The 26704-nt window shown below is 38.7% G+C and overlaps 1 protein-coding gene across 6 annotated transcripts in view; it reads right to left on the bottom strand.

Moving 5' to 3' along the window:
- The window catches only part of TMEM245 (transmembrane protein 245), a 103106-nt gene that overhangs the window by 36620 nt on the left and 39782 nt on the right, over positions 1–26704 (bottom strand). For 5 of the 6 annotated variants that reach the window (XM_086683650.1, XM_086683651.1, XM_086683652.1 and 2 more), the window contains 7 exons: positions 25972–26076; positions 20263–20345; positions 14689–14779; positions 7128–7226; positions 4797–4928; positions 936–1058; positions 661–806 (listed from right to left, as the gene is read on the bottom strand). In XM_086683650.1, coding sequence (XP_086539776.1) covers positions 661–806; positions 936–1058; positions 4797–4928; positions 7128–7226; positions 14689–14779; positions 20263–20345; positions 25972–26076 — 779 coding nt within the window. Of the gene's footprint in view, positions 1–660; positions 807–935; positions 1059–4796; positions 4929–7127; positions 7227–14688; positions 14780–20262; positions 20346–25971; positions 26077–26704 lie in introns of those variants that run through there. The other variant, XM_086683653.1, reaches the window with a different exon arrangement.

The raw sequence follows: 26704 nt of genomic DNA on the forward strand, positions 1-26704 counted from the left end.
GAGCTGCAAAAGGCCTTTCCCTACCTGAAATGACAAAGAGGAAAAAGGAAGGCAGAAGCCAGTGACTTGGAAAGAGCGTATGAAGAAAAAAAAGTTGAGGAATCATCTCATTCAAAAGCCCAGCCTGCAATACATGGACCCCAGAAGACATGGGAAGTTTCTGGCCAGAACCTGTGATGCACATCCAGCCCATGACTTAAAAATAACCAAAATCTTTGCATTTCCAGTTTCCAGGCTAACTTCACGCAAAGGGCACAGAGCCCAGCTGCAGAGGGAGAGAGGAAGAAATAGAAAGACCATTTATTCTTCTCCCGGGACAAAGCCGCAGTTCCTGAGCTCTAAGAGAAGGGGGAGGTGTATGCGTGGTACAAGAGGGGTTTCTCCCCAGCAAGCGACATGAGCTGCGGCGGGAGCAAGAGCCTGCACGGGGTGAGGGGGCTGTAGCTCACAGGGCTGACAGCAGGATACCGAAACTGAATTTTTCTTCTTATCGAAACTTGCGCTGCTCACATTATTCTCTCAAAAGGAAATTAAAAATTTTGAAAATACCAGGGTCCGTCACTAGTTTTGCACTGATTAGAAAGGCTCAAGACTGAAAACAGGCTTCTCACAGAAAGCAGTGTCTAAAGGAAATAAGAATAGCATAAATCTTATCCCTACCTGATAGCTTCTTCCACAGACTGGCCAATAATATTAGAAGAAGGACCTGGCTGAGATAGTGGTGTCAGGCTTATCACCCACTTCACTGGCTTGTAGTACTCATCACTGGAACTTAATAGATAAAATAGTGTGGTCAGGAAAATTATCTGCAAAACAAAGGACAGTATCTCCTAAAAAATCACATTTGGAAACTACAGGAAGGAAACACAAATGGAACCAAGAAAACGCTTCACTGAGGAAGGAGAGGTAACATGCTCTTATCTACATGTACATACCAGAGATAGCACAAAATTGAGAAGGGCCGTCCCGCTGTAGAAGAGGATGGTCAGGAGGGTGGTGACGGTGGTGAAAAGCAGGCTCACGTTCCGGCTCATGACAATCCACAGAGACTCTAAGATCTGATGAAGAGGGAAAGCTGAACCATTAGAACTAATCCTGAGGAAAGAAGTTCCGACAGCTATCTACTCTGCTTTCAATACAAGAGCGTTAGTACCAGAAAGTGAAAAGACAAGAACGGAGTAGTATTTTATGGGGGGGGAAATACGTTATCATCTGAAAACACTTGAATGTTGAATAGTAAGGAAAATGGTTAAGAAAATCACAGTGAATCTAGCTCCAAATCATATCAGGTAGCCATTAAAGATATGTGTATCATAACACAGAAAAACATTTTATGACATAATTATAAATTGAAAACGGGGCATCTGGGTGGCTCAGTTGGTTAAGTTTCCAACTTTGGCTCAGGTCATGATCTCACAGTTCGTGGGTTTGAGCCCCACATTGGGCTCTGTGCTGATAGCTTGGAGCCTGGAGCCTGCTTTCAGATTCTGTGTCTCCTTCTCTCTCTCTGCCCTTCCCCCACTCATGCTCTGTCTCTCTCCCCAAAATAAACATTAAAAAATCATACTTAAAAAAAGTAAAACATAGGAAACAAAAATTTTATATATAGCATGATTTTAACTATGTAAAAATGATATGTGTAGAAAAAAAACCTACAGGAGAATATGCCAGAATGCAACCTGTATAGGATCATTAGTGCAGACATGAACATTCTAGTATTTGTCTTATTAGCTGCCTCCCCTCTTGCCATCTCCAACTTAGATTCACCTACAAATACAAAAGTATCACTTCGATGATTTCACTAAAATCACAATAAATAGGATAGGGTCAAGGGCAGAGCTCTACAGCTGACTATCTTTCTTCAGATAGATGATGACCCTACTGAATTCCTTTGATCCATCACCTGTAAATTCACTAGAATCAGTTATTAAAACGGTCACTAATATATGCTAAATGCTACTATAATACACGTTAAACACTACTAGAAGAAGATGTACAATATCTGTGGCACACCTAGATGTTTTCATTTCCTATCTTCTCAGGAACTTAAATTCCCTCTTGACAATATCTGTCCCGTGAGAGAAGCAGTGCAGAGGATACCAACTTCATTTTAAAGACAGACAAACTGAAGCTCAGAGATGTTTTAAAACTTGCCCAAGGGCCTTGGAGCTAATAATTGGAACTAGAGCTGGGACCAGAACTCTAACGTCTGGTTTTATTTTGGTGTGCCCTTTCCAAAACAGCAGCTCTGTTTTTTGTCATATGTACAAGTTACACCATCTGTTCTATGAAAGGCCTATCCATTCCTTTCCTATCTCAAATGTATCATTTATAAAGGCGTATTTTGTTGTCCCCGGCATTTCTTGCAAACCTCAGCTCAGTCTTCACAGGAGAGCCTTTGCAGGCTGGTTTCATTTACAATAACTCCTTACATAATATCTTCAAAATGCCTTGCAATGCCTACAAAAATATGCATGACTGACCATTTGACCTTGTGGGACAAAGAATGGATGAATAATACCACTGATTCCAAGAAACAAACCAACAATACCCTTATTTGTGATTTTTACATGCATTCTTTTGGGGGCTTCTGGCATTTTGGAATTTTTATTAAAAAAGTTTTTAAATAGTTTCTGGGTCACCCTGATAGGAAATACTCTGTGACAATTCTTAAGAAATTAACTGAAGACATTAATTGTAGACTGGTAGTCTCCAACAACAATCAAGTAACGTTTCTGTGTACCCAAGGGGATTAGGAAGGAAGGTTCAGACCATGAGAGCTATCGGATATTACAAGAATATAGGCAGAAATAAAAAATCCGATCAAGGGTTGACTTCGACGCATTAAGATTTTTTTTCTGATGAGACAGGTAGTGACGTTAAAGAATGTGATTTTTTTTATATACTTTATAAGAAAATGTGTTGATATTTAGAGGATGTACAGAAAATCAGTGAACCAATAGTCTAAATGACCAGTGCATATTACAAAAGCATATAAGAGTAAAAGACCCATTTCTATTCAAGACAGATCAATGGACTTCCATGTAAGGCAGTACAAAAAAAGTTTATATTGATATGGTTTCAAATTCCACACTGCAATTAACATTTAAAAAGTACCATTTGTTGAGTTTTGGTGTAGTATCAAAGAATAGCCACAATTATCTGAAAAGGCTATTAAAAGACTCCCCTCTTTTCCAACTACGTATCTGTATGAGGCTGGATTTTCCTCAGATACTTCGATCAAAACAATGTATTCCAATAGACTGAATGCAGAAGCAGGTATGAGAATCCAGACATTAAAGAGATTTGCAAAAAAGTAAAAGAAAGTCACTCTTCTCACTGAGTCATTTTTTGTTTTGGAAAATGGTTATTTTGCAGATGCAAAAAATGTGTTAATATATAATGTTATTTTTTGTGAACTGATAAATATTTTAAAGTTCTCAGGTTTAACTGCTAATACAATAATAATCCAGAGAACCCACGTGAACAAACAAAAACTCTGGAATCCTCAGACCAAGGAGTTTGACAACCACTGGACTAGAGAAAACAGATTATCAAACACATAAACTCTTAGAACTGAAGGACATGAATTTCTAGATTTAACTCCACACTGTGATAGCTGTATTAGGTGAGTGGGAAGAAGGGCAAGTGTGAGTGCAGGGATTGGGGGAGGAACCGAAAGAGCTGTAAGAAAACCCCACAGGTGACAGAAGAGAGCACTGAGGGACTTCAAAGTCACATCTTTATCTTCATCTTCCAAATTAGGAAACCAAAAGATAATACCTAAAATTACAAAACCAAGAAAGACCAGTATAAATATTATTTTGGAAATTTAGAGATAAATACCAGAGAAAGCTAAAAGAATTGACAGCTGTTTCCAGAAAACGAGACTGAAGTGGAGAAGCACAAAGCAGGGCACTGTCATTTTTTTACTGAAAATCTTAAACTATTATTGACTCTCTGCTATGGTCATCTATTAATAGTTTGATAAAAATTAAATTAAAAAAAAAATCTAGCATTGCGGGGCACCTGGATGGCTCAACCAGTACAGGGTGCAACTCTTGATCTCAGGGTTGAGTCTGAGCCCCACACTGGTTGTAGAGATTACTTAAAATCGTTAAAAAAAAAAAAAAAAATCTAGCATTGCAAACCTCAACTTTTGTTAAACTGATGAAAGTCACCAGTCCATTCACAAGAAAATCCTCTCATCTCTGTGAAAAGCCACATGCCAGGACACTTTATAAAACACACTGTTGAACCAAGAGTGGTTGTTAAAACTTCAGCAATGCCGCAAGCTGTTCCTTGCTGCCTTCGACCAACCGTTAGGCGAACAAGGCAGAGGTGGGTGGTGCATGGTGGGAAAATGGGTGGTAAACAACAAGCTGAGCCTTTGAAGGACATCCAGTCTCTCTAATGTAAGTGGAACCAGATTTCTATCTGCCAAAGACTTTGCCCACCAGAAAGGCCGATCTCTCTCTAGTGGTCCAGCGACATTCTAGTCAGCCTAAGGGACAGATACCTATCTCAGAATCTGAGAGCCCACAACACTTCACATATGCTTCCTGATTCAGCATTTCTCGGTTACTCTTCAACCACAGAGAAGGCACCAGGGGAGCTACTCCTGAGGCCTATGGTCTTTAGACATCTTTCTAGTGCGTTTAGAACTCTCAAAATGGCAAATGTTGTGGCATTAAAAACAAGGTAACTAAAGGCCTCTAAGTGTGCACAGAAAACTGGAAACTAGAATTTCTATTTTTATTTCTAAGTCCACTTTAACTAAAAATTCTATTTCTTACCGAAAGAAATGTCTCAATGTTCTCGTGAACAAAGGAAGCGATATCCTGCCAGTCCAGGATGTCTCCCAGCCAGCTATTCTGACGATTTATATGCATCTTGTGTCCTTTGTGCCTTCCAGAATGCGTTACATTCTATGGAATAAAACGGTTCAGACATGAAATCTCCAAAAGCATAAGAAGTATAAATACTCTATTTTGTTTTATGTCCACTTGAGCACTTGAGTAGTTACTCAAAGGTGAAAAACTTTGCATTATTTAAGAAATCAGCTAAGAACCCTACCTAAAGACCTAAAATATGAAATACATTTTTTCTTCTTCTTTAGATACCTTCTAGATACCACCTGTCAGCTGAGCTCAAGCACTTCCTTTTTAATACATTTATGAACAACCTTCATTTCTCAATACATATTGATTGTACACCAACACAACATTTACTTTCTTTTTTTCCTCTTTTGAGCCCTTCTACCTTTTGGGGGGGTCCCCATTTTTGCTTTTTTCTTTCTTTCCTCATCCCACTCCCCTAATTATTAACCTGCCATACAAGATAAAGAAAGCAAGGGGGAGAGAGGAATATAAAGTACATTAAAAACTAAAACAATGTTACATGTCATTTATATCTCAACAAAATGGGGGATAAATGAAAAAGAAACAAAAATGGGGAGAAAAATCTAACTCATCCATATGGAAGAGAAATACATTGACAAGAATGCAGGAATAATTGAAAGAGATATGAATAAACAAAATGACTAGTGAGGTTAAAATTAGAAACATAAGTAGGTTCTTAACATTTTGTTTCTGTTCTGACACTTTTGCTAACATCGTAGTGATATATCAACCTTCATTATGCAATGAAGACATTAGGCGTTAGGAAAGAAAGCAACATACTTACCTACTTACAAACCTATGCTTCTAAAACACTGACTTCCCTGGGCCATACAATGAAGCTCAAAAGGGGTGAGGCATAGAAAAAAAGCTGTTTGTAAGCACAAGTCCCAGAGTCAGCAGAAAAAATAGATATAACCTTTCCAATTGACCAGTTCTTCAGCAGATTACTGCCTAGGGATTCCCCAATTAGTTCTAACCTCCAGTCTTTGAAACTCACAAAAACCAGCCGGCTTCCCTCAATTCATCCCAGGAGTGAAAACAGGTCACTATGCAACCAACTCAAACTTGAAATTGAGCTTTCCTCCCTTCTACCCCAAGTTAAAAGGATGATATATACATGCTCTTCTCCTTACCATCAACCCTGTCAAAATTTACCACCTTATCTCATTCTCTACCTCCTTCCCCACTGGATAGTCATCTTCCATAGCACAGCCCCTGAGGGTCCACAGGCCCTGCCAACGCAGTATACAGTATGGCCCCATACAACCAGCTGCTTTTCAAAACCATCGTTTTTAAATTTAGTGGTAAATGGTATTATTTTCCGCCAGAAATTCTGAAGAGTGTATCAGCACAAGTAGCAGGTAAGGGTGATTAAAAATATACATCTCCAAACTTCTGGATCTATTTTCCTTCCTCAAAGAGACAAGTCCTTAATGTCTAAAGCTCTACTATCTAAAACAGTAGCCACTATGTACATGTGGCTATCGGCACTTCAAATGTGGCTAGTCCAAAAACTGAGATGTGGTATTAGTACGAAATACATATGATTTCCAAGACTTATAGGAAAAAAAAAAAAGGCTATAAAATATTGCATTAAGATTTTTCTTCCACTGCTTATATACTGAAACAATAATATATTGGGTATAGTGATGTAAGTGAAATATTTTTAGAATTAATTTCACCTGTTTTAGCTTTTTATTGTGGCCATTAAAAAATTAACATTATATCTGTGGTTTATGTTACATCTCAACTGTACAGAGATGAGATGCTGTTGAAAATAATGAACAGATGAGGGTTGCCTGGGTGGCTCACGCAGTGAGCATCTGACTTCGGGCTAAGGTCATGATCTCACAGTTTGGGAGTTCAAGCCCTCCATTGGGCTCGTTGCTGTCTGGGCAGAGCCTGCTTCGGATCCTCTGTCTCCCATCTCTGCCCCTCTCCCACTTGCTTGCTCTCTCAAAAATAAATAAAGTATTTTTTAAAAAGTAAAACAATGAACAGAGGATGGAATACAATACAGCACAGTGACAGGCGGGTTCTGCCATGGAGATTAACCATCAACTCAAGCTGACTTTTAGTGACCTGAGGTTTAAGACCCTGTAGCTTCCAAATTTCAATAAATGACATCCAATGTTAATATCTATCTAGTCAATATGTATCTAGTCAATGAATCTGTAAAATAAAAGGACTTTATAAGTTTAAAATCGAAATCATCTAATAACTTACCTTTACAAACCAAGAATGATACAATCTGTCCCAAAGTTCTAGTACTTGCTTTTCAATTACAGCAGTATTGTTCACCTTATCTCCCAGAATTTTATGAAGCTGGAAGAAATAGATATAATCTGGTTTAATATCTCAGGCAACAATCCAGTAAAATTAATTCATGCTGGGTCTTTATATTTGTTCCAAATCAAACTAAAATGTTCCAGACTATTTAATTGCCTCTAGCCATCTTATAATCTTTCCTTAAACTCTGTACTCTTCAATATTCCCAGCAAATTTCCTTGCTTTTTTTTGGCTTTTTGCTTTCCTCTATTTCTGGGTCTCTAAGAGAGCCACCTCAGGTTGTAAGAGAAAGGTACATGTGAAGCCATGATCACTGACTTAGCAAATCTTATCTGGCCAGAGACAAATATGTTGCATGTGGCCCAAGTGTTTATCCATTACACAGAAATCTCATGTTACATTTATCACTGGTGTAAGAATTACCACAGAACTTCAAGTAAAATTTTAGGACCTTAGCTATAAACACAAATATTTCCCATAGTTTGCTAAGAGGCATCAGGTCTCAGAGTTATGACTGATGATGAGACTGGCTTCAGGGTTTATGGGAATCAAGTACAGTGAGACAAGATAACTTTGAGGAAAGTTATTCATTATAATACGCCACATTTTTGTTATTAAAACCATAACATAGGGGTGTGTGGGTGGCTCAGTTGGTTGAGCGTCCAACTCTTGATTTTGGTTCAGGTCATGATCTCAGGGTCATGAGATGGAGCCATGTATTGGGCTCCATGCTGAGTGTGGAGCCTGCTTAAGATTCTCTCTCCCCCCACCTGTGCCCCCCACCCCTGCTTGCACACTCTAAAAACAAACAATAGCATAATAGTAAAAACATTTTTTAAAAGATAAACACTGATTTGTAGTCCCACTTCCTTACCACAAATGCTTCTGTTATTCTATATCCTCTGCGACTTTTTATGTTTATAAACATAATTTAGAATTTTTCATCACTTCATCACTTTCATCCTTACTTTTAATGGTTCCATATTAGTTTTGGTTTTTTTTTTAAGATTTTATTTTTCAGTAATCTCTATGCCCAAGGTGGGGCACAAACTCACAACCCCAAGATCAAGAGTTGCACACTCTACCTTAAGTTCTGATATTAGTTTATCATTACCCAATCATAGGATATGGAGATGGTTCCCAATTTTTAATGTCACAAATAACATTGCAATGAATGTCCTTATACACAACTTTTTTTTTCTTATTACTAATAGCATGATAAATGTATAGGAATCAAAGGAAATAGGCACTTTAATAGCTCTTGCTATGCACTGTCTTCCATAGGGAGTATACCAATTAACATTTTCCAACATTGTATGAATAAACCAGTTTTCCCAAAGCCTTATGGATTGATACATTTTTAGATAATTTAATAGCTGTGAAATTGTAACCAAATACTTTTCTTCTTCAGGTACAATAGTGACAACTTTTCTGTGTTGGTTTTCAATGAGTATTTTCTTTTGTGTGGCCTACCCACACCTTTTGCTTACTTGATGCTGTCCTTACAGATATCTGAACCAGTTTTTAGACTTATTTGGTACAAACATATCTGCCCAATGTTTTTCTCTATACTTTATTCATAAACCAAACACAAATTAGTAAATATAATAGAAGCCATTATCTTCGTATAGCATTTTACAACTTACAAATGGTTTTCACCTACATTACGTGATTACAACAACCCCAAGGGTTAGGTCAGAAAAAGGTCTTTATCACCTTTGTTCTTTCAAGAGGAGAAAACAGATTTAGAAAGAACCTACGACACGGGGCGCCTGGGTGGCGCAGTCGGTTAAGCGTCCGACTTCAGCCAGGTCACGATCTCGCAGTTCGTGAGTTCGAGCCCCGCGTCAGGCTCTGGGCTGATGGCTCGATTTTCGATTCTGTGTCTCCCTCTCTCTCTGCCCCTCCCCCGTTCATGCTCTGTCTCTCTCTGTCCCAAAAATAAATAAAAAACGTTGAAAAAAAAATTTAAAAAAAAAAAAAAAAAAAAAAGAACCTACGACAGGCCCAAGTCAGGCAGCTAACTGGTAGAGGCAGGATTAAAAACTCTCTAGTACTCTTTCAACTACAGCATATATAACCTATGAACAAAAAAACACCTAACACAGCAAATTGTCCAAAATAACTAAAAGCCACAATTAGCCCTGGTCTTCTTTTAATTACTTTAAATTTGTCTTTTGGGTATCATGACTGCCAGATACTCACAGACTGCCTAGTACCAGTTCTTTCTGTCCCTCTACTCTCAGTTTCTGAGACACCACCCCCCCCCCCACCCTTTAACCAGAAGAGCCCCCAGTCTAGGCTGTCCGCATAGCGGCATTCACCACAATAAAGCACTATCGCAAACTGGCATCCACTTCAGCACAGCTCAACAGTAAACAACTCTACAATCACCAAAGCACAGCTATTATTGGTGGTGTCTGAGATGCTCTTTGCAGACGAAAGACAGTGAAGCACTAAGAGCTGTCAGAATGCCATTTGAATGCTGGGTAACTTAAGGTGAATAACCTCATCTATAAAATGGGGATGGTAAGTCAGTGGGCAGTTCTCTGTTCTCATTTTGCTTGGAATCTTAACAGCCATTTGCCACAGGCTGACCAAGTCTTTCTGGAAACATCTTCTCTCAGCCTCTAAGATAAACACAGGCTGTTCCCCCCCACCTCACAGACTACTCCTCCTCCACCTTCTCTGCTGGCTTGCTTCTGTGACCTTCAAAAGCTGCTCTAAGAACCTATCTTTGGTCCTCTTCTATATGTACTTTCTCCTTAGGCCATGTCATGGGATAAATTGTGTCCCTCCTAAATCCTAACCACCCCCCCATACCTTAGTATGTGACTGTATTTGGAAATAAGGTCTTTAAAGAGGTAATCAAATTAAAATGATGTCATTAGAGTGGGCCCTAATCCAACAAGATCAATGTCCTTATAAATTAAAAAAATATATTTTTTTTAATGTTTATTTATTTTTGAGACAGAGAGACAGACAGAGTAGGGGAGGGGCAGAGAGAGAGGGAGACACAGAATCTGAAACAGGCTCCAGGCTCTGAGCTGTCAGCACAGAGCCCGACACAGGACTTGAACTCACAAACCGTGAGATCATGACCTGAGCTGAAGTCAGTCGCCTAACCGTCTGAGCCACCCAGGCACCCCTGATCAGTGTCCTTACAAAAAGAGGAGATTAGGAGACAGACACACACAGACAGAAGACCATGTGAAGAAGACACAGGCATCTACAAGCCAAGGAGGGAGGCCCCATAAGAAACCAATCCCACCAACACCTTGATCTTGAACTCCCAGCCTGCAGAACTGTAAGAAAATAAATTTCTGTTGTCTGAGCACCCAGTCTGTGATACTCTGTCATGGCAGCCTTATCATACTAATACAGTTCACCTCCACCGATGGGCAGAGTAACAGGTAGAGTGAGTCTGACAACATTCAAACTTCCACCTACAGCCCAGATCTCTCCCCTGAGCCCCAGCTACGTATGTCCAAATGCCTTTTCTGATATCTCGACTTAGAAATCTGACAGGGATCTCAAACTTCGCACGCCCCAAACAGAATTATAGCTCGATCTATCTGTAACCCGCCTGACCCCCCACAACCTCCAAGATCTGTTCATCTCAGTAAATGGCACAGCTACCCTTCCAGTCAGGCGAACCAAAAACTTCTTTCCCTTTCATTCCATACCCAATCCATGAGTAATTCCTGTCATAACCACCTCAGAAATACAAGTTAAATGTGACCATTTCTCTCAATTCCCACTTCAACCATCCTAGTCAAAGTTCTCAAAATCTCCTCTAGACTGTTGGAATAATATTCTTTTAGCCAGGGCCCTGCCTTCTCCATTCCTGCCTATCTCTCCATAAAGGAGCCAAAATGAGCTTTGAATATCCTAAATCAGGTCACATCCCTTTCTGTTTTAAATCTGTATTTACCTTCATAACAAAAATAAAATCCCAACTTCTTGTTATGACCTATGGCTAGTCTTGTTACCACATCCCCTGTTCCAGCCATGTTGGCCTTCTTTCTTTCCTTAAACCAATCTTGCTCCAATATCAGAGCCTGTGACTTTTCTATGCCCGCAACTTGAAACTTTCTTTTCCCAGATCTCCAGTGTTAGTGGAAAGATCACCTTTTCTCAGAGACATTCTGTGGCATTCCAGCTAAAGTGTCACCCCAGGTCATTCTCTACCATGTTACCTGATCACAGCACTTTTCTATCTGAAACGGTTACCTGTTGACATGTTTCATGTCTACCCCCGCTCACCAGAGTAAGCTCCAGGAGGGTGGTAACTCTTTCTGGTCTCCTGCTTTCCCCCAGCACTTACGACAGTGCCTGGCACATTTGTGGACTGGCTGTCACTTTCTTCATTCTAGTCATAGTCAAGAAGGGACAGAGAAAACCCATTCATGACTTATTCTCCTGCTGCCTCCAGGTACAAATTTTGGAAAAAACTTATGAGGCAGGAAGGTTAGCTCAAACAAGGATGCTGAATGAAGAAAGTAAGCTGGATTTGAGAAAACAGCAAACTAGCAGGCCTTGGTAAAACCCAAATAATGCATAGAGGATACAGGAGATAAGGCTGACAACATAGACGGGGGAAGGAAGACAGGAACCTTCTCTGCTCATACCTAAACACACCCCAAAAAAACTGTCTTCCCTTTCTGAGCATGACCTTTTTCCCTAGCTTCAGACCCTTCCACACTTTTGCTCCTGAGACCCAATTCTTACATGACTCTTAGCTGGATAAGATCTGAGCTTATTAGAAAAGCTACCCCTAGGGGCGCCTGGGTGGCGCAGTAGGTTGAGCGTCCGACTTCAGCCAGGTCACGATCTCGCAGTCCGTGAGTTCGAGCCCCGCGTCGGGCTCTGGGCTGATGGCTCAGAGCCTGGAGCCTGTTTCCGATTCTGTGTCTCCCTCTCTCTCTGCCCCTCCCCCGTTCATGCTCTGTCTCTCTCTGTCCCAAAAATAAATAAACGTTGAAAAAAAAAAAAAATTAAAAAAAAAAAAAAAGAAAAGCTACCCCTAGAGGGGAAGGGAAAAGAAAAAAAAAAAAAAAAGAGGTTAGAGTGGGAGAGAGCCAAAGCATAAGAGACTCTTAAAAACTGGGAACAAACTGAGGGTTGATGGGGGGTGGGAGGGAGGGGAGGGTGGGTGATGGGTATTGAGGAGGGCACCTTTTGGGATGAGCACTGGGTGTTGTATGGAAACCAATTTGACAATAAATTTCATATACTGAAAAAAAAATTCATAAAATAAAATAAAAAAGAAAAAAAAAAGAAAAGCTACCCCTATAATTTCAATGGTTCTTTTTTTTTTAAACAACCTTATTGAGATAATTCACACACCTTACAATTCACCCACCTAAGTGTAGTAATTCAATATTTCTTGTAGTATATTCAAACTTACACAACCATCACCACAAGCAATTTTGAAACATTTTCCTCACCCCAAAAGGAAACGCCATACTTCTTAGCAGTCACTCCACCATTTCCCCCAATCTTCCCTACCCCTGGAAACTACTCTACTGTCTCTATAGATATGCCTCTTCTGGATGTTTCATACAAATGGAATCATACGTATGTGTTCTTTTATGACTGCTTTCAACTGGCATTAATGTTTTCAAGGTTCATCTATATTGTAGAATGTATCAGTGCTTCCTTCCTCTTTATGGCAGGTAATCGTATATAGATACACCACATTTTATTTATCCATTCGTCAGTCAATACACATTCAATGGCTGGTTTTAGATATTATTCTCATGTCTTCTAAATCAGGACCATGAGTATGTTACCATCTTTGTTAGCAATACTCTTCTCTCTTCAGCTGTCTTTCCTTTTAGAATCTCGAACAAAAGGTTTCAAACTTATCTTTTCTCTAAGTAATTTCTAAGGAACATTCTCCAGCTTTCCCCAAGTAGGTAGATTTTCAGAATACAAATTATATACCAAAACAAATATATAAGCCAAAAAATTAAATACTATGCTTTCAGCAGAGTAAGTCAGCGAATATATTTCTAGAGGTCTAAGAGGCTTCTGCAATGGCTGGATCTTCTTCTATGATAGTTATGAAATCTATACCAATAGACTTATCTTTCACTTATTCACCAAATATTTTTTCAAGACTTCCATGTGGCATTTGATTTGGTTACCTGGTATGGGCTCAAGAAAATCAGTAACACAGATCTTTCTCTTAACTTTTTACTCAACAATAATTCCATCCTTAGGTTAGATTACTATACACAGGTGGACAGCGTAATTTCCAAGATAATTTTTTTTTGAGACTTCGTTCTTGAATTTTGAACAAGGAATCACATACCAATACTTTTTTTTCTGGGCATACATCTAACTGCAACAAACCTTGTTAATCCCTAGATGATCCTAATTACTTCAATCTATTAAAACTCCAAATTACCGTCCTTCTCATAGGCACTATTGGGGGGTAGAGAATAAAAGGATATCCCAAATTTGTCCCATGGAGTCTAACCCTTACCTGCAATAACTGTGCCTTTTCCTCTATCCTTCATTTCCTTCCGCAAAGCTTCAGATAGACTAATCTCCTCAAGCAGACTCCTGTCTCCACATCTTGGCTTACAAAAACACTCCTTAAAATACACTCTTCCTTCTCTTTATTCATCTAAGACATATCATTCCTTCAGCGTTTCTCTCAAGTGCCATGTTAAATAAAGCACCTAACCCAGTTTTGGGCATGAACTTCTAGCATGCTATAGTAGAAACAACAAGGGATTTAGAATTAGTCTTCAGTTTGAAACCAAGTCTGCAATTCACAACGTGACCACTGGGAAGTTACTTAGCCTTGCTAAGCCTGTTTCTTCCTCTGTAAACTGGGTAAAATAATTCAGACTACTGCAAATTTCTTGGAAAGATGAAAAGAAACAAACTAGAAATGCCAACCACAGTCACCAGTAGATAATATTTAATATTTGCTAACAACATTTTCTTCTCCACAAAGCCTTATTTGACCAATCTTAATGATCATTATTTGTGCATTAGGACAGAATGAATATCTACCTTGAACAAGAAGCAAAGGACAAATCTCTCTGTTCAGGCTACTAGCACTTTTTTTTTTTTTTTTAATGTTTTTATTTTTTTTTTTTTGAGACAGAGAGAGACAGAGCATGAGCAGGGAAGGGGCAGAGAGAGAGGGAGACACAGAATCTGAAGCAGGCTCCAGGCTCCAAGCTGTCAGCACAGAGCCTGACACAGGGCTCGAACTCACGGACTGTGAGATCATGACCTGAGCTGAAGTCGGACACTTAACTGACTGAGCCACCCAGGCGCCCCACTAGCACTATTAAATACAATCACCCAGAAAGTTTAATTTCATTGTACATTTCTTGTTGTCTAGTAGATTTAAGCCTATTTCAAAAACAAACTGTTCTAAACAGAATCTCCATTTATACTTTATTAAAGCAGTTAAGTCCTACCAATGAAGAACCTGCAAAGAGAAAGCCACAAAGAGAGGCTCTTCCCTTACCTTGTGGGTTATCCACTCTCTTCCATACTGATACACGTTGTTAGCCGCAGAATTGAGGGCTCTTTGGACTACCTGAGCTTCAGGAAGCCAACTAATTTAAAAGAAAAAAGAAAAAAATTAAAAACTAGCATATTTTTAGTGTACTGCACCAATAACTCTTGGAATTCAATGTATTTAAACAATCATTAACTGACAAATTATTGATCAGTTATCACACACGGCTACAAATGAATCATATGTAGGAAGCCTTGACTTCGGACCCTAATGCTTATTTCTACCATTTAAGATTCCCTTCAAGCCTTCCTTAGCTATTAGACCCACTCTCCCCCACAAACTCCCTTTCATTCTGCTCTGTCCATACATGTTATCTGCCTTATTCAGCACCAGCAGAAGTGGTTCTGGGACAATGGGATAGTCAGTACCTGGGCAGAGGTTCTCATTGTGTGGTCCATGGACCAGCAGCATCAGAACTGCTTGGAAACCTGCTAGATATGCAAATTCTTGGGCTCAATTCCAGATCTACTGAAAAAGAAACTGGGCAGGGGCCCAGCAATCTGTACCTTAACAAGCCCTAAAAATGGTTCTGATACATGCTGAAGTTTGAGAACCACTGGTCTAAGAATGTGAAAAACTCAGAAAGAAAACAAGAAAATTAAGAGGGTGAATCATTGTTTTCAATTTCGTACTCACTGGAGATCTTTTTAAGATATGAGGACCTCCTGAGCAGCGTTTCAGCTATACAGGGAGCTCCATCTACAAGCTTTACTCCTTGTGCTTTGAGAGACAGACTCCTCACTTTCCTGTTAACTACGCAGGCTGCATCATCTGCCTCAATCAAGAATATGTTACATATACTCAATGTTTCCTCAACAAGAAATATCTTCATATATTCTTTAAATTGTACCTCAAGAGACTGTTTACTAGAGATGTTGACATTCACAAATATAATAGTCCTGATCTCAACTATACATGAGTGATGCCCAAAGGCCAAGGCAAGCAGTAACTAAGTACTTTCCTGAGGCCTAAATATGACACACATCACAAAGCTGGCTTATGGGAAAGAGTCAAATAGTGAGTCAAGTCAAATCTGCAATGTTCACAACTCACAGCAGTTTTATATACTTGTAGTAATTTATATAGTAAATCAGAAGTGGTAACTTGCGCGCGTGCGTGTGTGTGTGTGTGTGTGTGAGAGAGAGAGAGAGAGAGAGAGAGAGAGAGAGAAATATGGTCATAAACAAAACCAACTGCCACTACAGCCACAAAGTAATGATGCCTAGGACAGCAATGATCTTTAATCAGAGCAAAAGGCATTCTGGATACATTAGAAAGTGGAATGTCGGGGCGCCTGGGTGGCTCGGTCAGTTAAGCATCTGACTCAGTTCAGGTCGTGATCCCAGTTTGTGGGTTCAGGCCCCACATCGGGCTCTGTGCTGACACCTCAAAGCCTGGAGCGAGCTTCGGATTCTGTGTCTCCTTCTCTTTCTGCCCCTTCCCCACTTGTGCTCAGTCTCTCAAAAATATATAAATGTTAAAATTAAAAAAAAAAGTGGAACATCAAATTAGTAATGGTTTCAACCTTTAATATTAACCAGTTCTTCCTACACTCCAAATAAAATATTTGTGAAACTTTCGGCAAATTCTCAACTATTTCTCAGCAAGTAGGACAAAACTTGCTATAACTGTATTTCTCAGCAGGTAGGACAAAAAGAGATGATTACAAATATAATAATCTAAGTATGTGAACAGGAAACTGGGATCTTTAAACACAGATGGGATTTGGGAGAAATTAAGTACCTTTTAAATTATCCTAGTATTTACAGGTTCATCAGTGCTCTGAAGGGAGCTGAATGTTTTCAATTAACTGGTAGTACATTTCATGGGGAAAATTATAACCTGTAGTGTTTTGTTTTTTTAATGTTTGTTTATTCTTGAGAGAGAGGCAGACAGAGACAGAGTGTGAGTGGGGGAGGGTCAGAGAGAGAGGGAGACACAGAATCCCAAGCAGGCTCCAGGCTCTGAGCTGTCAGCAGAGCCCAACGCAGGGCTCGAACTCACAAACTGCGAGATCATGACCCGAGCCCAAGTCGGATGCTTAACCGACTGAGCCACCCAGGTGCCCCATAACCTGTAGTGTTAAAGTAGGAAGATTGACAGAAGTATCTGAATAGATCCTTAATGACTAACAAGCATCTATAAGGCCTGATAAACTCTTGCTGGCTACTGTGAAAACACTTTGCCAACGTCATCACACAGGTGTCCTAAGAGCTCCAGATGAGAGGAGAGCTGATGTGAGGCTAAGTCAAAGGTCTTGGCTCCATCCAGACCTCCTCACAATGAGTGCCCTGTAAGAGACACAGGGCCAGAAACACCTGAGCAACTCTGGCTGAGACAAACTGGGATGTGCTTTGGTCTTATTATCAACCAGAACCAATCACTAATTCTACTACACTAAGTCAAGAGGGATCAGTCAAGAGAAACCAAGTTCCTAGAAATTGGACTGGCCTACCCTCATCTTCCTGGGGAGAGGTTAATCTCTATCACAATGTGACTTACCAAAAGAACATCCCCATTAAAAACAACTTAGCTTAGCCTGGGGGATTCCTCCCAAGTAAGGGAAGGCTAAATCACATTCAGTACCATTTTAATGCCATCTCCTGAGGAGGGTCATGAGAATCAACAGGCTTGAGACTAGTTAAGAGAAAACAAGAAATGGGCTCCAAGTGAACAAAATTGTTCAAGACAAGAATAAAGATGTGCTCCAACTTCATTTTCTATGAAGCTCTGTGAAGATGACCCTACCCTGCCTATGTCATTTATCCACCAGCTCACAAAATATACTCATGGGAAGTCGAGGTACCTACGTAGGGTATATAAAACGTGCATCAAATTGGAAGACAGCATATCTAACCAGTTCTTAACTGTATCTCCCCCACTAGATATATCTACGTGAATTTTCCACAAAGTCAACTGCCATCTTCAGGACAGGAATCCACTGAGTACTGATATTGCAAGAACCATTAGTATTCATTCATGTCTACCTCCATTAATCTGTCGCCAAAGAATCAGACTTCCCACAGATGATCAAAGCCTAAACAGCTTTTAATTCCTTCCATCTTCCTGCTTGGAATATTACACAGCAATAAAAGGGAACACGCTAATGATACCTACAATGCCTTCAATGAACTTCAACAGAATTATGAGTAGTGAACTTTGTTCACTACCAATCTTTCAATCTCACAAGGTTACATACACTATGATTTGATCTATGTATCAATCATGAAACAACAATATTATAGATACAGAGAACAGATTATTGGTTGCCAGGCGTTAGGGATATGTTAAACGAGAAGGTAGAGGGTAGATGTGGCTATAAAGGGGTGGCATGAGGAAACCGGTGGTTATGGAACAGTTCTGTTCTTGATGGTCTTAATAGCTTATAGGAAGCTACACATATGATAAAATTGTAAACACACATATACACAAATGCATGTGAAACTAGCAAAATGTCCATTTCCTAGTTTCGTTATTGTATCATAGTCATGCAAGATGTCAACATTAGAGGAGGTGGGCTGAAGAGTCCATGGACCTCCCTATGGCTTTCTTTGCCATGCCTGGTGAATCTAGAATTATTACAAAATTTAAAAATAAAAACAACCAACTTTATAAACTGCTCGATCTGGGGCTCCCCAGATTGTGTGTGCCTTCAATACAGTAGCAGCGACAGTCCTATTGCCATTGAAAACCAGTATAGAGGGGCTCTGGGCTTATTTCCATTACAGGAGAATGACCGCCGAAAGAGGAGCCCTTGAGATATTAACGCTGCCTGATTTTTAACTTCACTCCAGATCACTCTCCTGAACTAAACACCAACACAGCCAATGGTCTTCAAGATGCCTCTGCCTACCATAGGCACATCAAACATAAAAGATAAAAAAAGGAAGCAAATTCTTTTTCCCACCGTATCTGTTCCTCTACTTCCTATCTAGGTGAATCTACCATCATCAACCAACTTTCAAAGCTAGAAACAAAAGTCATGCTAGATTTCTTCCAACTATATCCAGTTGACCACCAACCAACCTCCTTAAGATCTTACTAACCCTATTCATTTCCACTACAAATGTCCACAATTAAGGACTTCATCACCTCTCATCTAGTTCTAAAAGGCTCAAATCTTATATGCTGTGCATCTTTTCTCCATAGTATAGAGGGAAAGACTGTTCTAGAATGAAATCTGATTATGCCACTTCTCTTCTTCTGTCCTTAATCAAGATAATAAACATTATCTATCACCTTCAAAAGTTTCCTTGTGCATCTATGTACTCCCTTCCTGGGGCCCACCCCTATCCACAGACACCACTGATCTTTCTGTCACTATGGATTAGTTTGCATTTCCTAGAACTTAGCATAAATGGAATCATACTGTATCAGTTGTTGGTTTTTTGGGTTTTTTTCGTTTTTTTATTTTCTGCCTGACTTCTTTCACTCAGCATACTTATTCTGAGATCTATCCATGCTGCTGCATGTACAGTTTATTGTCACTGAATGCTAAGTGAAATGCTATTCCTTTCTACGGATATACTGCAATTGGTAACTAAACAGGAATATTAAGGACAAGCACTTTGAGTGTGAAACACATTTTGCAAGATGTCCTTTTTAAGGATATTCGAATATGATTCTAAACCAAGTTCAAGAAACGTCCTTTGCAGGTTTTACATAAAGGAATAAAGTCAATTCAAAGTAGAAAAGCAAGTGAAATCTCAATTTGCAATCCTAAAACTGGCAGAGTACTTCCTACTTACATTAGTGACTACTTTGAAGGTATTAAAAAAAAAAAAAAAAAAGGCCATACAGTTTGTCAATCAAATTCAACAGGGTGACATAAAACCCTTGTCACAGAAGCCAAATTAAACAAGTTAAAAAGAGACCCTATCTAAGACAGGGGTTGGCAAATGTTATCTGTAGAAGTATTTCAGGCTTTTCGGGACATAAAATCTGTATCACGACTACTCAATTCTACCTGTTCTTGCACCCCCCCCCCCAAACAACCACAGACAACATGTAAATAAATGGGTATGGGTGTGTTCCAATAAAACAGGTGGCTAGATCTGGCCCTGAGCCACAGACTGCCTACCCTGCCTCCAAAATGACACAATGTGAAGACACTACTGACCCTGCCACTGGGGGATTATCTCCAATTCTGTAACCTTTGATTCTGCTTCCTCATCTGTGAAATGGGGATAGTCTCTTCAACCTCCTCAGTCACTGTGATAAACACCTACATACAAGTGTAGGTGAAAGGCCTTTGCAAATCATATACATGTTGTAAACTATAAATCTCAATTCAAATACAAAGTCATTTACCATAAACTGTTCCCAAAATCGTACACACTTCCCTCTCCCACCATCCCCCAATACATGCTGTCCTGATGCAAAAACAACAACATTCATCAAAGCTTTGGCAAACTCCATCTTTTCTCTTCCAATATAGATACATCAATGAAGATAAGATCGTTTTGTGCAGATACTGAACGTAGGCCATTCATTTCTATTTTGCCAAAATAATACTCTTACTTTGCCCACTCAGGGTGATTTGCTAGAGTCTCATTAATCAAATTGCTTGTGACTTCAATCATGTGCACACTCTCTTGATGCACCTGTATTATGGATAGGAGAGAAAAACAATCTCAATAAAAAATAAGCCCAATTTAACATTTATTTTTCCACACTATTATTGGAACAATGCTTTTAGAGTTAAATAATTACACATCTTAGTTTCAATTAATTTAGAAACCTGTACTGAACAGCTGTTATACATAATGTCCTATGACACTCACTATGGGAAACAAAAAGTACATAAAAGCTCCCTACCTTCAAGAAGCTAAACAACTTAAGGAAAAACAACATGTGAATAGGTACATACAAATATTTATACATATACACAAGACAAATACATAAATATATTAATTTCACACACGTGTGTGTATAGTACATATAAGCAATATCAACACTGCATGAACAGTGCTTATAGAATTATGAAACAGTGTGAGACATACAAACAAGCAAATAAAGAACTTAGCAAGGTTTCTGAGGGGGGCGGGGAGGGAAGCCAGCTGAAACTGTATCTCAGAATTTACCCTGCTCAATAACCAAAAAATGAGACAGACAAAATGGAACAAGCCAGCCTTAGAGAATATGCTCTATATTTTACTATTTTCAAATTGGGCATACCAGGCAGTTTGCCCTGGTGAGTATTCCGTGCTCACTCGACAAGAACATCATTCTGCTGTTGTCACTTCACATTGACTAACAGTGTTTTTCAAGCCTTTTCTATTTTTAACTAGTTTTCTATCTACTTATTCTCTCAGTTACCACAAGAAGAGTATTACTGAATCCCTAACCATAATCACTGGTTTGTCGATTTCTCCTTAAATCTGACTATTTTGCTTCACCTTCTATTTAGCTCTACCGTTAGGAATACACACGTTTTAAAACTGCTAAATCCTACTGCAGTGTTACCTCTTTTATCGTCATGACAAGTCCTTATTTCTTACTTACCTTCAGTAATGTTTGTTTAAACTATCTGCTCTTACATTAATATAATCACCCTACAAACCTTATGTTTACAGTGTGAGTGGTGGGTGTATCTTTTTTCATCTTTTGACTATCAAACTTTTTAGGGCTCTGAACTTAAAGGGTATCATTTACAGATACCACTTAGCTGGAGCCTGCTATTTTATATCCAGTCTGAAAATCTCTGCCATTTAATTGCTTCATATTTAATATACGCATTGATATGATTGGATTCAGTCTGCCATTTTGCGATTTGTCTTCTGTTTCATCCCTACTGGTATTCTTTTACTGCCTTCTTTTGTGTTAAGCAACATTTCTTAGTATACCATTTCAGTTCCTCTAAAATTTGTTAGTGGTTGCTATTTACCTTAAGCTTATTTATCTTAAGCTTAAGCTTACCACATCTTTAATTCATCATAGATCACCTCAAGTTAATGCTGACTTACTTCCAATAAAATATTTATAAGAACTCCATACCACTATGGTTGTATCCCAGTCTTCTCCTTTGTGCTATGGTTATACATACATAGTCCATCTAGGTGTATTATAAACTCTACAATACAGTGTTAAAACTTTTAAATAGTCCTGTTATTTGAACAAACTGAAAAAGGGTGGGGGATATAATTTTTATATATATGCACATATCTACCAAATGCTCTTCATTCCTCCCTTTGGACGTAAGTTATTTCTAGAGTCATTTCTCTTCAGTCTGAAGGAATTCCTTCAGCGTTCCTTAAAGTGCAGGTGTGCTATTAACAAATTCTCAGTTTTGGTTATCTAGAAATATTTTTATTTTGCCTGTACTTTTAAAGAATAGTTTCATTTATTATAAAATTCTTGACTGACCACTTGTTTTTTTTCCCCAAAACTGAATATATCATTCCAATGTCTTGTGGTATGCATGGTTTATTATAGGAAGTCATTGTTTTGTTGTTCTCCTGTGTGTGATACATAATTTTTCTCTTGCTTCATTAAAGATTTTTTTCTCTTTGGCTTTCGGTGACTATGATCTGTCTAGGTATGGTTTGTTTTGTATGTATTTGTTTTATATGCATTTATTCCACTCAGGGTTTGTTCAGCTTCTTGGCTATTTTAATGTTTTTCATCAAACTTGAAAAGTTTTTGACCATAATTTCTTTTTTAATTTTTTTAACGTAGGCCATAATTTCTTCAAATATTTTTTGCACTCTTTCTCCTTTCACTTTCTGGGATGTCAATTATGTATCTGTTAGAATCTTTGATATTGTCCTACAAATCTTTGAGTCTCCCCTCATCCACTATTTGACAAATATTGTGTCAGATTGGATACCTTCTATTCATCTTTTTCCAAATTCACTCATTGTTTTTTTTCTGGATCCCAAATCTGCTGTTAAGCCTATCTAGTAAATTTTTCACTAGTTATTGCTCTCTTCAGCTCTAGGATTTCTATTAGGTTCTGTTTTATAGTCTCCATTTCTCTGTTGAGCATCTGCATTTGTTTACATATTATTAACATACTTTACTTCTTTTGATATATTTATATATAGAGACATACATATATATATGCAGCTCTATTTATAATATCTGCTTTAAAATGTTTACTAAATCCAACATCTGAGCCACTTAAATATCCACTTCTTTGACTGTTTTGTTTTTTTTTTTTCCTCACCAGGTCATACTTTTCTGTTTCTTTGTGTGTCTAATAATTTTGGGTTAGAAATTAGACATTTAAAAAAATGCATTGTAGAACTCTGGATTTTGTTTTGTTTTTCTGAGAGCTGTTGTTTCTTTCAGTAAAGAATTAACTTATCTACAGTCAAACCGCAAAATCTGCCTTCCCTGTCATTGATGTCTCTGCTCAGTGTTTTCATCTTATTATTTTTTTAAAGCCTAAAGCCTTCCCCTGAACCTGCACAGCTTAGCAGTTAGCAAACGATTTTGGCAGAAATCATGCCCAGATATTTCACGATAGGAATCTTCATCCCCTGCAGCCTGAGATGTATGAGAATTGAGAAATGCAACCAAAGGCATAATCAATCTGCAAATCTCTCCAGGCTTTCAATGTTCACAGGACTCCATGGGGTCTCCCATATACCAGTCTAGGATGCATGGTTTATTAATGCTCTTATTATTAAGTTCTTCATGGCTCTCTTGCTTCCGGAATCTCCCCCCTTTAATTTACAGCTACTCTATTGTCAGCCCCAAGTCAAGTCTACCACCTCCATGGGAAAAGCTACAGGCTTCTGCTGTCCAAGCTAGGCGGGATAAGAATATCTCCAAGCAAGAAAACCACAAACTATCTGTTTTTATAGATGCAGTAACAGTTTTTCATGAGCAAATACTCCTCAAACTGTTGCATAATGGTTTTCCAATGCCCTAGTATGGTGTTTTTAATAATTTTATACTGTTTTATTCTTGCTTTCGATGGAAAGGAACTACCTGACATTGCTGCCCTGCTACTACCCCAAGATGAAACCAAAAAGGATTTTCTGACTAATTGGATGTGGATACAAAAGGGAAGTAGTCAAGGATGACTCTGGGGCTTTTCACCTAAGCAAGTGGGATGGAGTAGTCATTTACACTGAAATAGACTATGAGGAAGAGAACAGATAAGCAAGAGAAGATCTGAAATTCTGTTTTTGACATACTACATTTGAAATGGCTATTAGACATTAAAGTGGATATCCTCATGGTGTTTTAGAGAATAATCCCTTTATTGGCTGGGAGAAAAGACTAGATAACCAGTAAGTTTCCTTCAAAAACTCAGTTTGCATGAGTCCTAGACCACAAAGAAGTGGTTCGGTAATAAATGTTATCAAAGTTCAGGAAAGTAAAAGCTCACTGAAGCATAGGTTGAACAAAGAAAAAGGACTTTAAAAAAAATGAACATAATTGAGATAAGCAGGCAAGAAGACCCCATGCAAAGAAATACAAAAGGGAAAGAAGAGCAGGAGAGAGGAAAAAGGAAAACGGAAGATCATACTGGTGTAAAATTTCTCTAGGAGCTAGAATAGGAGATAAGAATATATAATGGCAGGTTCAGGCAAAATAAAAACAAAAAAGGTCTTTAAAAAGTCTATACAGTCTCTATAAGTGACTATACATGATTCATATCCAAAGAACAGGTAAGAACTACACAGAAACTGAAACAGAAATATGGAGAGCACAGGCTGTTAGGAGCAAATGGTAAGACTGAGGACACACTGAGGCTGAGAACGACTGAGAACAGGACTTCCAAGTGGTAACTGACACAGCAGGAAACAATGCAATGCTTTAGTAAAGTCTGCGTATCAGATTATCCATCGATAACGTTTACTACCATGCCTCTACAGCACTATATGAAAAAAATGTTTTTATTTTTATTTTTTTAATGTTTGTTTATTTTTGAGAGAGAGAGAGAGACAGACAGACAGAGTGTGAGCAGGGGGAGGGGAGAGAGAAAGGAAGACACAGAATCTGAAGCAGGCTCCAGGCTCTGAGCTGTCAGCACAGAGCCTGACAGGGTGCTCAAACCCACAAAGCATAAGATCATGACCTGAGCCAAAGTCAGACCCTCAACCCACTGAGCCACCCAGGTGCACATATATGAAAATTTTTCATGTCCATTATTTCACATAAACTTCACAACTCCTAGAAAAACAACATATCAAAACCTAGGATGAGAAGTTCAGTGGATTTCAGATAAAGATTAAGATACAGAATAAACATTTGTTTTAAAAGTCAGGAAGATGTATCAAATATAGAGAAAATTTTAGTCGCACTTTGGAGAATGGTTTTCTTAGATGAAAGAAGGGTGTAGACTCCCAAAATTCTTATGTCCAAATCTTAACCTCCAATATGATGGTTAAGAGATAGGGCCTTTGGGGGGCTCCTGGGGGGCTCAGTCAGTTGAGCGTCCAACTTCAGCTCAGGTCATGATCTCACAGCTTGTGAGTTCAAGTTCCATGTCGGGCTCTGTGCTAACAGCTCAGAGCCTGGAGCCTGCTTCAGATTCTGTGTCTCCCTCTCTCTCTGCCCCCAACCCTCTCACACTCTGTCTGTCTGTCTCTCTCAAAGATAAATAAACGTTAAAAAAAAAAAAAAAAAAATTAGGGGCGCCTGGGTGGCTCAGTCGGTTAAGCGTCCGACTTCGGCTCGGGTCACGATCTCGCAGTCCGTGAGTTCGAGCCCCGCATCAGGCTCTAGGCTGATGGCTCAGAGCCTGGAGCCTGCTTCCGATTCTGTGTCTCCCTCTCTCTCTGCCCCTCCCCCATTCATGCTCTGTCTCTCTATGTCTCAAAAATAAACGTTAAAAAAAAATTTAAAAAAAAATTAAAAGAAAACAAAAAAGATTCCATGGTAAATTAGCAGGAAGACTGATGAGACAAGAAGGGAAGGAACTAATCAAGAAATTCTGATCTAGGAAACAAAGAACTAATGAATTTAGGAGTCATGAGACCAGATCATAGTTCTCCTTTTGAAAGAAGAAGCCACTTATTCTTCAGCATCATTTTTTTCATCTGCACTTACTTCTGAGGGTTTTGATAACAAAATTTAAATGCACATAAAAAAAATAAAAGTTAGGCAAATTCATGACAAAATTACTAATGCAAAAATCTTAAATAATTTAATTGTTAAATATATTTATAAGCAAAGTAAATTTTCCATGCTGGCTTCTGCCAACTTCTTCTGCATACTACAATTATAACAATTAAGAGTTTATTAATGGCAATAGTAATTGTTATACTCTACCTTTGCAGTCAGGAGTAGGGCTAAAAGAAGGGTTCCTATCACTAATAAAAATATGATGAAAATGCTAATTATTTTGTCTAACATCTTCTCCAACCAGATGATCATCTGTACAGAAATGAAAAAGAGAATTACTTATCTTTCAAGCACAACTTAATAAAAATGCATATGTATTCAAACATTATTAAGACAAAATAGGATATTCAGCATTGCAAATCAAACTATGGCATAACGATTAAAGCAGTGAAAGCCATAAGCAACTTCAGAAAATTAACAGCATTAATTACCATTGTTATATAAAGAATTTATTATCATCATATCTAAGAAATGGCAGTCAATTTGAACATAACCTGTATTTATGTTTGAATTCTCACACAGTGGTATATTTACATTTCAAATTGTAATTTAGAATCTGGTAAATATTCTAAATGAAATTTTAAAAAAAGATCTCGGGGTACCTAGGTGGCTCAATCCATTAAGCGTCCAACTTTTGATTTTGGCCCAGGTCAAGATCTCACAATTTCAGTTCAAGCCCCCACGGAGCCTGCTTGGGATTCTCCCTCTCTCTGCTCCTCCCTCACTCACACGCTTTCTGTCTCTCTCAAAATAAACTTTGAAAAATATACATTCTAGGGGCACATGGGTGGCTCAGTTAAGCATCTGACTTGGGCTCAGGTCATGATCTCACGGTTTGTGGGTTCAAGCCCCGCGTCGGGCTCTGTGCTGACAGCTCAGA

This window comes from Puma concolor, chromosome D4 (assembly GCF_028749965.1).
Source record: "Puma concolor isolate L17-30 chromosome D4, mPumCon1.1.hap2, whole genome shotgun sequence".
NCBI classification, from domain to species: Eukaryota; Metazoa; Chordata; class Mammalia; order Carnivora; family Felidae; genus Puma; species Puma concolor.